This window comes from Dasypus novemcinctus, chromosome 17 (genome assembly GCF_030445035.2).
Source record: "Dasypus novemcinctus isolate mDasNov1 chromosome 17, mDasNov1.1.hap2, whole genome shotgun sequence".
NCBI classification, from domain to species: Eukaryota; Metazoa; Chordata; class Mammalia; order Cingulata; family Dasypodidae; genus Dasypus; species Dasypus novemcinctus.
The window spans coordinates 59506333-59524717 of NC_080689.1; the positions used below are offsets into that span (position 1 = coordinate 59506333).

Sequence of the window (18385 nt, forward strand, 5' to 3'; positions counted from 1 at the left end):
TGATACATGCTCACTGTGAAAGTGAAACAATAAAAATATACAAGGAAAAGATGACTAATCCCTTTGTTCTCCCCATCTTGAAGTGACGAATATTAAAAAATTATTCTGTAAATTTCTCTGTCTTACTTTATAAGCATACAGATGCTCATGTATGTAAGTACTTGATATTTTTGTTATATTTTAAAATGTGATCATGCCATAGATATTACTTTGCAACTTGCTTTTCTCACTTAAATTTTTGCCAGATATTCTCCAGTTCAACTGATAAAAGATCTAATTCATTGTTTTTTTAACCAGTCAATTTTATTGATACATATTAATAAAGCGTACAATTCATCCAAAGTGTACAGTCAATGGAATTTGGTATAATCACATAGTTATGCATTCATCACTTCAATCATTATTAGAACATTTTCATTATTTCCATAATAATAATAATAATAAACAAACAAGATAATTCTTCACCTCTCAGTCTCTCTATGCTTCCCCTGCTGAAAGTAGCTTTTAGTATATTCAATAGTATAATCAATACCTTTTAGTATATTCACAATGTTGTGCATTCATCATCACAAAAAATTTTAGAATTATTTCATTACTGCAAAAAGAAAAACTCCGCTCCTCTTAGCATGCCTTCCCTAACCCTACATAACCACCAATCAAATTTCATCTTCATAAATTAATTTATAGTTACATTTTTTATGAATGGAATCATACAATATGTTATAAATATATTTAGTTCATGGTAATGCAATCATACAGTATCTGTCCTCCCCAGTGGCTGTACCATTCTGCATTCCCACCACCAGTGGGATACCTCTTCAACACTTGTAGTTCTCTGCCTTTTTAATAGTGGCCATTCTGATAGGAGTGAAATATCTAATTGTAGTTTGGGTTTTTGTGCCCATTATCTGTTTTGGGTTTTTTTTTTGCTTTTTTTTTTTTTTTTTTATCTTTAAGAGGTACTGGGAACTGAATGCTGGACTTCCGAGTGGGAGGTGGGCACAGTTGCTTGAGCCTTATTGTAGTTTTGATTTGCATTTCCCTAATCATTAGTGATGTTGAACAGTTTTTTCATATTTTTTTTTGTCATTTGTATTTCTTCTTTGCATAAATGTCTATTCAAGTCTTTTGCCCATTTTTCAATTGGGTCATTTGTCTCGTTGTTGAGTTGTAACATTCTTTATGTATCATGGATATTAAACCCTTGGGAGGTACTGGTATGGATCCTTGGTTCCTCCTAAAGAAACAAGGAAGACAAACAGACACGACAAGTAAAAACAACAAGTGGATGGGGAGAAAAAAATAAATCTTCAAAAAAACAAAAACCCTTATCAGACATGTGATTTCCAAATATTTTCTTCGAGTTGGCTGCCTTTTCACCCTTTTGACAAAGTCCATTGAGATGCAAAAGTGTTTAATTTTAGAGAGGCCCCATTTATCAGTTTTTCCCTTTGTTGCATGTGCTTTGGGTATAAGGTCCAAGAAACTGCCATGTATCACAAGGTGAGATGTTTTCCTACATTTTCTTATAGTAGTTTTATGGTCTGGCTTTTAAATTTAGGTCTGTGATCCATTTTGAGTTGATTCTTGCATATAGGGAGTGAGATAGGGGTCCTCTTGCATTCTTTTTTTAAAAAAATATATTATTTATTTATTTCTCTCCCCTTCCCCACTACCCCCCAGTTGTCTGCTCTCTGTGTCCATTTGCTGTGTGTTCTTCTGTGTTTGCTTGTATTCTTGTCAGCAGTACCTGGAATCTGTGTCTCTTTTTGTGCTTCATCTTGCTGTGTCAGCTCTCTGTGTGTGTGGCACCATTCCTGGGCAGACTGCACTTTTTTTGCACTGGGTAGCACTCATTGCGGGGCACACTTCTTGCACGTGGGGCTCACCTATGCAGCAGACACCCCTGCACAGCAGGGAACTCCTTGCTTGCAGCAGCATTGCAGATGGGCCAGCTCATCACATGGGTCAGGAGGCCCTGGGTTTGAACCCTGGACCTCCCGTGCAGTATGAAGATGCTCTATCCATTGAGCCAAATCTACTTCCCATCATTCTTTTAGTTATAGATATCCAGTTCTCCCAGCACCATTTGTTAAAGAGACTGTTTTGCCTGTGAACATGGCCTTGGTAGGTTTCTCAAAAACCAGTTGACTGTACAGGTGAGGGTTTATTTCTGGATTCTAAATTCTATTCCACTGATTGATGTGTCTATCTTTATGCAAGTACTATGCTGTTTAGACTACTGTAGCTTTGTAGTATGTTTCAAGGGTCAGGCAGTGAAATTCTTCCCATGTCACTCTTCTTTTTTAGAATGCTTTTGACTATTCAGGTGCACTGTCCCTTCCAAATGTATTTGTTAATTACCTTTTCTACTTCTGTAAAGTAGGCTGTTGGAATTTTGATTGGTATTGCATTGAATCTATAAATTATTTTGCGTGAGATTATTTCTTCACAATATTTAGTTTCTAATCCATGAACATGGAATGTCTTTCCTTTTGCTTAGGTCTTTATTGATTTCTTTTAGCACTGTTTTGTAGTTTTCTGCATATAGGTCCTATCCTTCTTCGGTTAAATTGATTGCTAAATATTTTAGTCTCTTTATTGCTATTGTAAATGGATTTTTCCCCCGACATCCTCCTCAGATTGTTCAATACTAGTGTACAAAAATATTACTGATTTTTGCCTGTTGATCTTGTATTCTGCCATTTTGCTGAACTCATTTATTAGCTCAAGCTGCTTTGTTGTAGATATTTCAGAATTTTCTAAACATTGGATCATGTCATCCACAACTATTAAGAGTTTTATTTCCTCTTTTCCTAATAGATGTCTTTAATTTTTTTTTCTTCTCTAATTGCTCTAGCTAGAACTTCTAGTGCAATGTTGAATAACAATGGTGACAGAGAACATCCTTGTCTTATTCATGACCTTAGAAGGAAAGCCTTCAACCCTTCCCCACTGAGTATGATGTTGGCTGTGGGTTTTTCATAAATGCCTTTTATCATATTGAGTAATTTTCCTTCTATTCCTATCTTTTGGAGAATTTTTATCAAGAAAGGATGCTGGATTTTGTCAAATGCCTTTTCCGCATTGACTGAGATGATCATGTGGTTTTTTCCTTCAATTTGTTAATGTGGTGTATTATGTTGATTGATTTTCTTATGTTGTACCAGCCTTGCATACCAAGAATAAATCCTACTTCATTGTGAAGTTTGTCTTTTGATATGCTGTTGGATTTGATTCACAAGTATTTTGTTGAGAACTTTTCCATCTATGTTCATTAGAGCAATTGGTCTATAATTTTCTTGTAGTGTCTTTATCTGGCTTTGGTGTTAGGGTGATGTTGGTCTCATAAAATGTGTTGTGGGTAATTTCCCCTCCTTGTCATTGAATTTTTTGGAAGAGTTTAAACAGGATTGGTGTTAATTCCTTTCAAAATGTTTGGTAGAATTCACCCATGAAGCCATCTGGTCCTGTACTTTTCTTTGTTGGGAGATTTTTGATGACAGATTCAATGTCTTTAATGTGATTGGTTTGTTAAGTTTTTGTATTTCTTGTAGCATCAGTGTAGGTTGTTTGTGCATTTCTAGGAATTTGTCCATTTCACCTAATTTGTCAAGTTTGTTGGTATACAGTTTCTCCTAGTAGCCTCTTAAGATCTTTTTTATTTCTGTGGGGTCAGTTGTAATTTTCCCCCTTTCATTTCTGATGGTATTTATTTGTATCTTCATTCTTTTTTCTTTCTTAGTCTAGGTAAGGATTAGTCAATTTTATTGATCTTCTCAAAGGACCAGCTTTTGGTTTTGCTGATTTTCTCTGTTGTGTTTTTTTCCCCTCAATTTCATTTCTTTTTCAATGATGTATTTTATTTATTTTTCCCCACCCCTTTGTTGTTTAGCACTTGCTGTGTGTCTTTGCCTTCCTTGTTTCTTTTGGAGGCACTGGGAACCGAACCAGGGACATACAATGTGGGAGAGAGGCATCTAATCACTTGAACCACTTCCACTCCCTGCTTTGTTGTGTCTCTCATTATGTTTGCCTTCATGTGTCTCTTGTTGCATCATCTTGTTGCATGAGTTTGCCACACCTGCCCATTGTGTAAACTTGCTGTCTTGCTTGTCTTCTTTTTTAAGAGGCACCAGGAACTTCCACTCCCTGATTCTGTTGTGTCTCTCAGTATGTTTTTCTTCTTGTGTCTCTTGTTGTGTCATCTTGTTGCATCAGCTTATTGCATCAGCTTGCTGTCTTCTTTAGGAGGCACGAAGAACCAAACCAGGAACCTCCCTGTGGTAGGTGGGAGCCCAATCACTTGGGCCACATCTACTTCCCAATTTCACTTACTTTTGCTCTAATCTTTATTCTTTCTTTCCTTCTGCTTGCTTTGGGATTGGTTTGCTGTTCTTTTTCTAGTTTTTCTGGGTTTCAGTTAAATCTTTGATTTTAGCGCTTTCTTTCTTTTTTTAAAATATAGTCATTTAGGGCTATAAATTTCCCTCTTAAGACTGCCTTCTCTGTATCTTATACGTTTTGGTAAGTTGTGTTCTCATTTTTATTTGTCACAATATATTTACTGATTTCACTTGCAATTTCTTCTTTGACCCACTGATTATTTAGGAATGTGTTTAGCCTCCATACATTTGGAATTTACCTTTTTCCTGTCTATTATTAATTTCCAGTTTCATTCCGTTATGATCTAGGAAGGTGCTTTGTCTAATTTCAATCTTTTTATATTTATTGAGAGTTGTATTGTGCTCTAACATGTGGTCTATCCTGGAGAAAGATCCATAGACACTGGAGAAGAATGTATAATCTTCTGAGTTTGGATGCAACATTCTGTATATGTCTGTTAGGTCTAACTCATTTATCATATTGTTCAAGTTCTATCTTGTGCTATCTAATGATGTGAGTGGCGTGTTGAAGTCTCCAACAATTATTGTAGAGTTGTCTGTTTCTCCCTTCAATTTTGCCAGAGTTTGTCTCATGTATTTTGGGGCATCCTAATTAGGTGCACAGACATTTAAGACTGATCTCTTCCTGGTGGATAGCCCCTTTTATTAATACCTAATGGTCTTCTGAACCTCTTAAAACTTTTTTGCATTTAAAGTCTTTTTGTCTTATATTAGTATAGCTACCCCTGCTCTTTTTTGATTACTAGATGTGTGGCATGTCATTTTCTAACCTTTCATTTTCAGCTGGTTTTATCTGGGTCTAATGGGAGTCTCTTGTGAGCAGCATATGGATGGCTCATGGTTTTGTTTTTTTTTAATTCATTCTGTCAGCCTATATCTTTTGATTGGGGAGTTTAATCCATTCACATTCAATGCTATTACTGTAATACTTTATTTACTTCCACCATTTTCTTCTTTGGTTTTAATGTCGTATCATATTTTTGTCTGTCTTTTTTACTCTTTTGGTCATTCTTTCTGCTATTCTTTCTTCTATTCTCTCCTCCAAGCCTCTCTCTCCTGTCTGTTTCTTTCAGACTCTAAGGCTTCCTTTACTATTTTGTGCAAAGGTGGATTCTTTTTTATGAACTCTCTTAATTTCTGTTTTTGTGTATGAATATTTTATACTCACCTTCAAATATGCTGGATAAAGAATTCTTGGCTGACAGTTTTTCTCTTTCAGTATCCTAATTGTATCATACCACTGTCTTCTCGCCTCCATGTTTTCTGATGAGAAATCTGCACTAAGTCTTACTGGGACTCCCTTGTATGTGATGGTTTGCCTCTCCCTTGCTGCTCTCAGAATTTTCTCTTTTTCTTTGTCTCTTGACATTCTGAGTAGTATGTATCTTGGAGTAGTTCTATTTGCATTTATTCTGATTGTTGAGCTTCTTGGACATGTAAGTTCATTTCTTTCATGGGAATTGGGAAATTTTCAGCTATTATTTCCTCAAATATTCTTTCTTCCCTTTACCCCTTCTCTTCTCCTTCTAGAACTCCCATGACCCATATGTTGTTGCATTTTGTGTTCAACTTTCTGAGCCCCTGCTCATTTTCCCCCATTCTTTTATCTCTGTTCTTTTCTCTCTTCAGTTTCACTGTTTTGTCTTTGTTATCACTATTCTTCTATCATTTCCATCTACTGTTGTATGCTTTAATATATTTTTTATCTCACCTGTTTTGTCTTTCATTCTTATGAGCTCTGTTACTTTTCTATTCAAGGTTTCAAATTCTTTATGCTCATTCAATGTCTTCTTGATTTTGTTTATCTCTTTAGCCATATTGTCTCTTAACTCATTACTTTGATTTTGGAAATTTGTGCACATCTTGTTAATTAGTTCTCTCAAATCCTGTGTCTCTTCTGGGGCTTTGATATGTTCCTTTTCTTGGGCCATGTCGTCCATTTTCTTAGTATGGCTTACAATCTTTTGCTGATGTCTAGGCATCTGATTAGTATGGTAGTTTACTCAGATGTCCAATTTCTTTCCCTTTCCTAGGGTCTTAGTGGTGGAGGCTGTGTGTTACTGCTTATATTAGTCAGCCAAAAGGGTGTTGATGCAAAATACCAGAAACTGGTTGGTTTTTATAAAGGGTATTTATTTGGGGTAGGAGCTTACAGATACCAGGCCATAAAGCATAAGTTACTTCCCTCACCTAAGTCTATTTCCATGTGTTGGAGCAAGATGGCTGCCGATGGCTGCCTGGGTTCCTCCTTTCCAGGGTCTTGCTTCTTCTGGCCTCAGGATTCCTGTCTTCCTGGGGAGGCTTCTCTTTCCTCTGTGAGCTTACTTCCCAGGGCTCCAGTTTAAGACTTCATTGTCAAACTCCAGCATCAAAAATCCTCACATGAAAAGCTCCAACTCTGTCCTTTGCCATGCCTTTTATCTGAGTCCCCAGCCACCAAGGGGTGGGGACTCAACGCCCTAATGACATGGCCCGATCAAAGTCCTAATCACAACTTAATCAAACCCAGGTACAGACCAGATTACAAACATAATCCAGTATCTATTTTTGGAACTCCTAAGTATATCAAACTGCTACACTGCTGTTCTCTGATTCTTGCTTCTGGAAAACTGGGCTCTGGACCCAGAAATGGGTTGCAGACCCACTTCCTAGGGCCTTGGGGAGGGAGGCTCTAAAGACTGGAAAAAGCTCCTTTGACTTATTTAATTTTCTTACATGAACTTCCTTGCTCTGCAGCAGATGGTGCTTTTTGGCAGCCCTCTCTGTTTAGTGCTTTGTCTGTGTGTGTGCCTGGAGGCTAAGAACCTTGTAATTTATACTTTCTCAGAGACATTTCTCCAGCCTTCTCTGGCAGCCCCTTCCCTTTTCCCAGGTAGGAAATAATTCCTCTCCCCTCTGTGTCCTCAACAATCAGTTCTGGATAGTAGAGAAGGAGATTAGGACGGCTGGATCTCTTTAGTCCAGGATCTTTTAGCTGGGCTTCCAAGGCAAACAATGGTGTGGCTCTACCTGGCTGGAAGGACTGATGGACACGGCAGACCAAATTTTTGCGTCAAAGGCTGAGTCAACCTTAGGCTTTGTCTCTCTCCCCTTTCCTGGGTGGTGGGTTGCTCAAATTCCCTTTGTAGCTGGCTCAAAGGCCTGAAAATTCATTCTGAAGTGTCTTTAGTGTTGGGGAGAATGCCGCCAAGAGCAGCCGCTGGTTTCAACTCATAGTTTTGCCATGGCCATTCCCCTTCTTTGTCCCTCTCTCCTCTGGGCTGTGTCCAGCCTTAACCTGTGTCCTAAACCCTAGAAAATCTTTTCCCAGGCTGTTTAAGCCTGTCCACTAGCTATTTTTCTGGATGAGAAGAGAGTCCCATGTCTTTCTAGAAGTCCCCATTGTTTTTTTAATACCTATAAAATTGTCCATACAATTAGTTTACCATAATTTATTCAATTGTAAATTGAATAATCGATGAACATTCAGTTTCCTCCAGGGTTTTTTTTTTCAATGTTATAATAGGCATCCTGGTATATATGAATTGATTCTTTTATTTCTGTAGGATAGATGGTCAAACATAGGATTGCTAAATCAAATTGTAAATATATATGTTCATATGTTATATATAATCTTTTTAAATTTGTTTTTTAATATATATATAAAATTTAATATTGTTTCCTCCACAAATTATAGTCATTTGCACCTCTACCAGCAATATTTGAAAGTCCTGGGAACCCTCTCTTTTCATAACCTTTTCTTCTGCATTAATGCATTACCAGTCTTGGGGAGCGGGTGTAGTGCCTGCTTTGCATATACGCGGGCCCTGTTTTAATCCCCTGTACCACTTAAAGCAAAACAACAGCCAAAAAATAAAGAGATGATAGCAGTCTTCCCCCCCCGCCAATATATAGATAATAAAAATGGTGTCTCCTTGTTTTACTTTGCATTTCTGTAACTAACACTACTGGAGTTGAGTATCTTTCCATGTTTTTCTTTTAAACCTTTAAAACAATATATTTTCTAAGATCCCAGCAGTAGCTTTATGTAACAAGACACAGCATAAGAGGTCTGCTACTCAACTTGTTTATGGTAAGTCTCAGCTTCAAGGTGAAGCTGTTAAAAAAAATGTCAAACTTCTTTTTACATCTAAATATCTCTGCAAGTATGCTCTTAAATACAGTACTGAACTTAAGATAGCAAGAGTAAGAAGTTACAAAAACTAAATATTGCAGCCTAAGGTACATTCATACAAAAAATTTTTAATTGTACTGGTTACATAAAATCTTTCTGAATAGTTAAAACTTAACTAATGGTATAAAACATGCATTTTAGTACCTTCTAGCTATCTAGTTCAAAAAGTACCTCTCCAAAGCTAAAGTGTAGTCAGAATTAATTCATGTGACATAACACATTGTAATACTAAAAAATATTCAGTATTATTGAAGTGGAGGTAAATTCCAGAGCTTTTGGGGCTTTCTCATGCTGCACAGGGCCATTTCTCTGTTTCATTCAAGGCAGCATACGGCAGCTCAGTAAAGGGTGAGATGCTGGTATCTAGTTATGACCTCCCCAAGAAGCATGGCTGCTGTATCCCTCAAAATAGCATGTGTGAGGATCAAAGGAACACAATTTTGCTGGCTAAAGAGCTAGCAAACCATCCCCCTGCCCCTAAAAGTTCCTTTCCCAGGTCAATAAAAAGTATACAAAGGAAAAAAATTAAAATAACTTATCTACAGTCAGGATTTTGGAATATCAATGTAATCCCTACTTCAAAAATGGTAACTAAAACTGTCTAGATATTTCTAATAAAATCTTGAAGATGTATTCAGATTCAATTTCCATTGATTTATAATTAGGTAATTTTATAAAAATTATTCACTTTATCCCCAAATATCTGAACTGTTAGTACGACTGCAGTAAATTATCTCCCAGAGCTATTATGCACTGAAAGAGAAAAAAAAAAAGATGTCAAAGCAGCAGGTAGCAATTAAGGTATGGCTCTTTCACACAGTGGCATTTGAGTGGCTATTGGAAAGCTCAGGAATAATTCATGCATTTTAGTAAACATATCATAATTTTCACAGTTGAAATTTCCTTAGACATTGCACTTTTCTTTATAAGAGAATCCTGATTTTACTTAATGTTATGGAGAATCAGAACTTGAACTAGCAGCCTACTTTTCCTTTTTCCTACTGTGTTTTTTTTAAAGATATGTTTTTTTTTTAATCATTAGCACGTCTCCGAATTACCTATTCATAAACTAAGTCCGTAGTTATATTGAGTTGTTTTCCTTTTCTTATCGATTTGTAGTGCTTTTTATATGTTTGTGATATTAACCACAATATTGTCTGTCATATTAGTGGCAAGTATTTTTCTCATGCATTTTTTGTTTTGTTTTTTACGTTTTTAATACTATCTTTCACCATATGAAAATGTTTAAATTTTATGTAGTCAAATATGTTTATCTTTTTTTATAATGCTTTTGAATTTCCTGTTTTGCCTAAAATTTTAAAAAAGCATGATGCAGTGGCAGAATTATGGATCTGAGTGTTTTGTTTCCTAAGGAGATTGGTTTTTGAATAACACTCCTTTAGATAAATATTTGTTGCAATGCTTTATTATTATACTTTAAATATGTGGTAACATTTTCCCTGTGTGATTTTTCTTCTTTATCTTTTTTTCTCTGTGATTTTTAAATAAAAAATATCGTTTTGAGTTTTACTGGCAGTGTTATTTTGACCGAGCAAGGGTACAGAATGAGAAAGCTTCTGACCCCCTGCCACTTTGCAGGTCTACACTGTCTCTTCACTGAGATGTTGAGATATCCTTTCAGTTAGTTCTTTCCCTAGATTTCGGTAGCAAAAGTGAAAGTTTCCAAATATGACACTTGAATCAAGGTCGCTAACATGACCAATTCTAATCAACCAATATTTATTGAAGGCCCACAGGCTTAAGGCACTGAAGCATTAAAGGTATAATGCAGTTGGGAAATAAAACAGTTTTGTTCTTTGTTAGTCTAGGTGTAGTAGAAAATGGGACTTAATCTTCACACAATGTTTATTGCCTGTAGGACTTGCATCTTCCTCTGTTAACGCGCCCCACCCCACCCCCACACTCTCCTCCACTGGCTCTCTTGCTGCCCCCTAAGCATGCCAGGCATTCTCTTTCCCCGGAAAGCTTTCCCCAAATGTTGGCCTAGCTCACGTGCTCACTTCCTACAAGGTTTTGCTCAAATGCCACTTTTCTCAATGAGGCCTTTCCTAAACATCCTGTTTGAAATTGCAACCCATTCCCATTCCTCTTACCTCATTTATAACCACATTTACTTTTTATTTTAACTATCATCCATACAAAATAGTTTTAAAAATCTATTTTGTTCACTGATTTTTAACTCAAGTTCCTAGAATATTGCCTGCCACTTGGAAAGAACTCAATAAATATTGAATGAATGCTTTTTTTATGGATTTTCTACTCGCTTCTGTTCAATTTTCTTTCTATCCAACTTATTTTCTTTCCATCCATATTGTACTTCAGGTCCACTGCTAGTTTTTGTGTGTGTGGGTAGTATTTTAACAACAGAAATGGGGACATATAATACCCATCACTCAGTCATCAACTAGTGATACTAGAAAAATAGCTATAGATCCAACATTCTTTTTAATGCTTGCGTGGTGTTTAAACATCGTACGGGTGCACTACTTCTTCTATTTATGTCTGTTAACTACTTTTCCACTCCCTTCGTGGGACCACCCCATCCCAGCTCCCCCTCATTTTCCCTTTCACCTAGCATCTTTTACCCATTCCCCTCATACCCAACAGTCCTGGCATCAGAGCAATCACTCGGCAAGTAATCCTTGCCTCGAGGGCCTGTTTCTGACGAGTACCCATGTGTATTCTTTGAGAAGGAGCTAATGAATGGACAGGAGAGGACCCTAGTGAAAAAATCTGGCGCTTCCTCCAAACAGATGGGGAGGAGGCATGGAGGTGGGATAACCTTCATCCTGTACCTTTGATCTCTTCCAGAAGGAGGGTGGGCTTGCGGGGAGGGGCGCGGGCTAAAGGTGGTTGCCGGGGGAGGGACGCGTGGACCTGGGAACACCAGTGGCGGGGCAGGGGCGGGGCAGGAGCGGGGCGGGGGCGGGGCCAGCGGAGCGCGCAGCCGCGCAGCGCAGGGCTGACTGGCGCGGGCAGGCTACCTGCGGTGCTCTAGGACACCATGGTGCGCACGGCTGTGGATCTCCTCTCGTCCCGTCTAGGGCTGTGGCTGCTGCTGTGCAGCTGGGGGTGCCCCGGGAGCGCCGAACTGCGGGCCCCACCAGATAAGATCGGTAGGCGAGCAGGGGGTGGCGCAGAAAGCGGCGCTGGAGCGCACCGCGCGCCAGGCGGCTGCAGTGTGGTGCACCCAGGCCCCGCAGCCGCGACGGGGCCGGGCCGCGGGTCGTGCCTTTTACCATTCGCGCCTCAGGGCGCTGCAGGACCTCCCAACCCCAAAAAGACGAGATCGTGCCTTCCCGGGCGTGGAGATATGTTCACTTGAAGAGCAGCGGCTGGCCGGCTTGCACAGTTCCTTTGCCAGGACTACAACAGCTGCCTGTTCTCTTTCTATTTCAGTCTTCTTGTTTTTGCTCCCCGTTCTTTTTTATTTATTTTTTAATCATTAACCTATCCGTATTGACGAGATAGACAAATCTAGGCAAAAATAGAGGTCACTTTATTGAAGATGCGTGCTGGTTAGCCCACCTCTTCTCTTCCCATGAGTTGGACACAAGGAAGGGTGTGCGGGCCCCATCGACAATGAACTGTGAGACTCTCTCGTCATCTGGCAAAGGAAAGACCTGATTAATGCCTTTGTAAATTAATCGGCCACCACTTTTGTCTGAGGCTATTTCTGACTGGACTCAGAGAGTGCTATCTTCACTGCAACTCTATTCCTTCTTCCACCCTAAGGCTTCTCTAAATTGTTGATAATATCCTTGAGTAACCCCTTAAGGATTACTTAATTGCCTTTCAAAAAAAATCATAAGTCACATAATTGATAATAGGGACAGAAACGCTCACCTTTTTTTTTTTTTTCTCCCCCCTTTCATAGCAATTATTGGAGCTGGAATTGGTGGCACTTCAGCAGCCTATTACCTGCGGCAGAAATTTGGGAAAGATGTGAAGATTGACCTGTTTGAAAAAGGAGAGGTGGGTGGCCGTTTGGCCACCATGACTGTGCAGGGGCAAGAATATGAGGCAGGAGGTTCTGTCATTCATCCTTTAAATCTGCACATGAAGCGTTTTGTTAAGGACCTGGGTATGTAATTTTAGTCTTTGAAGCTAAGCAGATCTCTGTGTGACTATGCTTGGCTATTTTTATTAGATGGGGAACTGGAGTTTTTCTGCCTTGTTAATTGTTTTTCACAGAGAAGTTGGTAAAACTGTTTTCCGCACCTTCCTGCTAGCAGTTGGTATTGCCTTAGTTAGAAGCCACTGTCTTGTAATGGGACACTAGGCATCTGTATCTTCAGTTATCTGGAATTACAACAATGGGGTAGGGGTGGGGGTTGCTGCTCTTGTCCATTCTTGAACTTCTGGGTTCGTGATGAAGAATGAAAGAATATTTTGAGCTAGCAGAAACCTTCCTGTGCTCACTTTATAGCTGAGGAAATGCAGCGCAGAGGCTTAAAGGCACACTGCCATGGGTCAGATGTGAACCTAGAACTTGGGCCATTTGACTGCTTCCTTACTAGAGAGGAGCTGGACCGGTTGTGAGCAAAGTCTGACAGGCCTCTGCAAGCCCTTCTTTCAGGGAATCCATCTTGTGTAATTTTGGCGTTCTTCCAGTTACGTGAAATATCCAGTTATGCAAAATAAGATTCGCTCAGGAATGGGTGTACCTCTTTTCCTTCAACTGCCTTCAGATGCCTTGGGGATGCTTCCTGAGCCTCCATTTCCTGTGTGAGGGCAGATGTATGCCAGGAGCAATTCATGCTGCTAAGATTGACATCTGACCTTTTTGGTTTTTCACTGAATTCAATAGTACTATGGCTTTTTCTTCGGCTGTTTTAGTCTTTTTGGATTGCATATCTACATGATCATCAGACCCCTCTAGAGAATTTACTTTTGGACAGTGTAGTTTCCCCCTCTGTTCTAAACATAGAGCTCCTCTAATGTGTCTCTTGATAAGTGGGGAAGTCTTGAGTTCCCTTACTTCTGAGTGTTCCCTGGTGACTTCAGATTACCTTCTCTCCCTTGATCAGCACTGAAACCACTGACTCATCTGCCCTTTCTCTGTTTTTGCAGGTCTCTCTGCTACTCAAGGTTCTGATGGCCTAATGGGGGTGTATAATGGAGAGAGACTGGTGTTTGAGGAGAGCCGCTGGTTTATAATTAATATGATTAAATTAGTTTGGCACTATGGACTTCAGTTCCTCCGAATGCACATGTGGGTAGAGGACATATTAGACAAATTCATGAGGTAATGTTCCCCGTTCCATTTCACCTGAAACTTTTTGATTTGAAGAACTTTAGGAATTGGAGTTTCTTGAAACTGTTCTCCTATCTAACTGTAAGATTGTTAGGCAATTTTTTTTTGTGTGTGTGGGAAACTATGCAGACCATTTATCCACTTCGAAATTGAAAGGGTAGTTTAGTTTTGCTTCTGCAAAAATTTTTTTCAAATGCTTATTTAGTGTTGCCAGATACTCTTAAATGTTTTATAAATATTAATTGCTTTGATCCTCATGACAGCTCTCTCAGGTAGGTACTATTATGAACTTCTTTTTACAGATGAGAAAGGTGAGGGATAGAAAGGTTTTAAGTGTGCAAGTTTACCCAAGTAGTAAGTGGTGGAGCTGGAGTATGCACACAGGCAGCTTGGCTTCAGAGTTTTCCCTTTTACTCTTTGCATTGTGCCAGCATTGTGTAGATAAATGAGGTTATATGTTCAAGAGTTTGTGGAAAGGATCAGAAAACTTAAATGAGCTTTACTAGTGACATGATGTTTTTGAGAACCAGCAGGCTGAAGTAGAGTATCAGATCTGTGCTCCAAGAATTTAAATTAAGGTGTTAAATTCTAGCATTGCCCTGCATAATGAGAATACACATCATCATTTTCTTCTTTTGTTTTTCTGTACTTCTAATTTTCTATGTGTATAAATGTGCATTGCTTTGGTAATCAGGAAAAATAAAAATAGCTAGTCTTATTTTGGAAGGTACAATTAAAATTTTTTTAAGTCTGTTGGCATGTGTTAATTTTTATTCTGGTTTACAATTTTAGGAGCTGGAAAAATTCAGCTTGTAAAGGCTAGTAATATTTCATTATTACAACATAATAAAGTAATTGTTAAGGTAAAATTACGTGACATGTGCCCAAGTATTGAACAGGATAAATGTAAGAGTTGAGCAGGATAACTATATTCTGGTTTCTATAACTTATGATAGGACTTTCTTTCCATTTAATATCATTCTTAGGCTAATTCCTTGAATGTCTTATCTCTGGCTACATTAAGTCAAGCTACAGTGCATGTTGTTTTTAAGGATCCACTGTTTCATTCATTCCATTCACAAGATAATTATTGAGTGTCTGTTATGTGTCAGGTACCATTCTAGGTCCTGTGGATAGGGGAACATGTCTCTGCTTTCAAAGAATGTACGTTCTAGTGGAGAGACAGGCAATAAACAAATAACTAAGAAAATATATGGGATTTATACAGCAACAACCATTTTTTAAATAGCTTTATTGAAATATAATTCACATGGTATCAAATTCACCTTTTTTTTTTAAAGATTTATTTTTTATTTATTTCTCTCCCCTTTCCACCCCCACAGTTGTCTGCTCTCTGCATCCATTCGCTGTGTATTCTGTGACTGCTTCTATCCTCATCAGCGGCATTGGGAAATCTGTGTTTCTTTTTGTTGCGTCATCTTGCTGTGTCAGCTCTTCGTGTGTGTGGAGCCATTCTTGGGCAGGCTGCACTTTCTTTCGCGCTGGGCAGCTCTCTTTATGGGGTGCACTCCTTCCGTGTGGGGCTCCCCTATGCGGGGGACACTCCTGCGTGGCAGGGCACTCCTTGTGAGCATCAGCACTGCGCCTGGACCAGCTCCACACGGGTCAAGGAGGCCCGGGGTTTGAACCGCAGATCTCCCATGTGGTATAGGTTGATGCCCTTACCACTGGGCCAAGTCCACTTCCCAAATTCACCCTTTAAAGTGTATAATTCAGTGTTTTTAAATTTTAAACTTCATATTTTAAAATACTTTCATACTTACAAAACAGGTACAAAAGTAATACAAACACCATGTAGATAACTCCAACATATCCTATTCTCCCAGATACCCAATCCATCAATTTTAACATTTTGCCACATTTGCCATATCATTCTGTCTGTCCTTTATTCTATCAGTCTATCTGTCTACCTATCTATCCCTTTGTCTATCAATCCATTTTATGGTCATGTGAGTATAGTTGTATACATATGCTTCTTTTTTTTTATTTCTCTCCCCTTTCCCGCCCCGCCCCCCCAGTTGTCTGCTGTCTGTATCCACTCGATGGGTGTTCTGTGTCTCCTTGTGTTCTTGTCAGCAGCACCTGTAATCTGTGTCTCATTTTGTTGCATCATCTTGCTGTGTTAGCTTTCCGTGTGTGTGGCACCACTCCTGGGCAGGCTGGACTTCCTTTTGCACTGGGGGGCTCTCCTTACGGGGTGCACTCCTTGCATGTAGGACTCCCATAGGTGGGGGACACTCCTGCATGGCACGGCACTCCTTGCGTGCATCAGCACTGCACATGGGCCAGCTCATCACACAGGTCAGGAGGCCCGGGGTTTGAACCTTGGACCTCCCATGTGGTAGGTGGACACTCTGTTGGGCCAAATCCTCTTCCCATGTCATGCTTCTTGAACACAATACTACCATGTGCATTTCCTAAGAACAAGGATTTTCACTTATGTAATCACCTTAAGTGCTGTTATTAAGTTCAAGAAATTTGACATTGATATAAAGCTTACAGTCTATATTCTGGTTTTTTCATATGCCCCAAAAATGTCCTTTTGAGTATTTCTCCAATCTGCTAGACCTGTCCAGGATCATGTATTGCCTTTATTTATCATTGTCTCTTTAGTTGCTCTTTTTTTTTTAATTGTGGAAACAACATGAACTTTACTATTTCAACCACACCCAAGCAGACCATTCATTGGGATTAATCACATTCACTCTGTTGTGGTACCTTTACCACTTTCTATTACTAAAACTTTCCCCTTTTCCCAAACAGAAATGCTACACCCACTTTGCATTAGCTTCTCATTCCCTTTGCCTCCTGCCCCTGGCAATCTGTACCCTAATTTCTGTCTCTATGAGCTTGCAAATTCCCCAATATTTTCTTTATATTACAATGGGCTTAAATTTAATGTTCTAAATCTATAACAATCTCCTTGCCTTGATACCACCTTAACTTCAACAGTATACACAAACTATGTTCCTCTACCCTTTATCCCATCACCTTTATGCAGTTCTTGTCACAAATTACATGTTTATACATTATGAGAGCCTACCACCGATTTCTCATTACATTTTATGCATTTGCCTTTTAGATCCTGTCGGAAGTAAAAAGTGGAATTACAAACCAAAAATACAATAGTACAGACATTTGTTTTACCCTTACCAGAGATCTTTATTTCTTCACCAGACTTTGATTATCTATTGTTCTTTCCTTCCAATATTCAGAACTCTCTTTAGCATCTCTTATAGAGCTGGTCTAATGGTGATGCACTCCCTCAGTATTTGTTTATCTGGGTCTATCTTAATCTCTCCCTCCTTTTTGAAAGACAGTTTGGCTGGATATAGAATTCTTAGTTAGAAATTTTTTGCTTTCAGCACTTTAAATAAATATGCAATCCCTTTGCCTTCTTGCCTTCATGGTTTCCAGTGAAAAATCAACCCTTTATCTTATTGAGGCTCCCTTGTACATTACATGTCTCTTGTCTCTGATGGCTTTCATAAATCTCTATCTTTGATATTTGACAGTTTGATTGTAAAATGCAGTGGCATGGGTCTCTTTGGGCTTATCTTGTTTGGAGTTAGTTGAGCGTCTTAAATGTATATTCATGTCTTTTGTTAAATTTGAGAAGTTTTCAACCATTATTTCTTTGCATAATCTCTCAGATGATGTATTGGTAGACTGGCTGGTGTCTCACAGGTTCCCTAGGCTCTCTTCACTTTTCTTTATTCTTTTTTCTTTGTGCTTCTCAGACTGGATGATTTTGCTTGTCTTATCTTTTTTAAATTTGCTCATCTTTCTTCTGCCCACTGTAGTCTGCTCTTGGATCCCTCTATTACTATTACTGTGGTCTTCAGCGCTGCTTGGCTCCTTTTCATAATTTCCATCTCTTTATATGCTTTTTGTGTTCATCTGAAATTTTCCTGATTTCCTTTTTTCTGTTTTTGTTTATTTATTTATTCGTTTATTTCAAGATTTCTTTTTTATTTATTTCTATCCTCTTCCCCCCCACCACCCCCCATTGTCTGCTCTCTGTGTCCATTCGCTGTGTGTGTTCTTCTGTGTCCCCTTGTCAGCAGCACTGGGAATCTGTCTCTTTTTTGTTGCATCATCTTTTTTTTGTCTTTATTTTTTAAATATTACATTAAAAAAATATTAGGACCCCATATACCCCCCCACCCCTTTCACCCCACTCCTCCCCCCATAGCAACAATCTCCTCCATCATCGTGAGACATTCATTGGATTTGGTGAATACATCTCAGAGCACCACTGCACCTCATGGTCAATGGTCCACATCATAGCCCACACTCTCCCACGTTCCATTCAGTGGGCCATGGGAGGACATACAATGTCCGGTAACTGTCCCTGCAGCATCACCCAGGACAACTCCGAGTCCTGAAAACGCCTCCACATCTCATCTCTTCTTCCCATTCCCCACACCCAGCAGCCACCATGGCCACTTTCTCCACACCATTGCCACATTTTCTTCGATTTCTAATCACAATAGTTCATGAATA

General features: G+C 39.0%; 1 protein-coding gene across 1 annotated transcript in view; it reads left to right on the plus strand.

The window, feature by feature from the left end:
• The first annotated feature begins 11498 nt into the window (after positions 1-11498).
• The window catches only part of PCYOX1 (prenylcysteine oxidase 1), a 32695-nt gene continuing 25808 nt past the window's right edge, over positions 11499-18385 (plus strand). Inside the window, exons 1-3 of the mRNA XM_004460125.4 lie at positions 11499-11717; positions 12479-12685; positions 13675-13849. Of these exons, the coding sequence (XP_004460182.1) occupies positions 11606-11717; positions 12479-12685; positions 13675-13849 (494 nt within the window). The 5' untranslated portion in view covers positions 11499-11605. The remainder of the gene's footprint in view (positions 11718-12478; positions 12686-13674; positions 13850-18385) is intronic.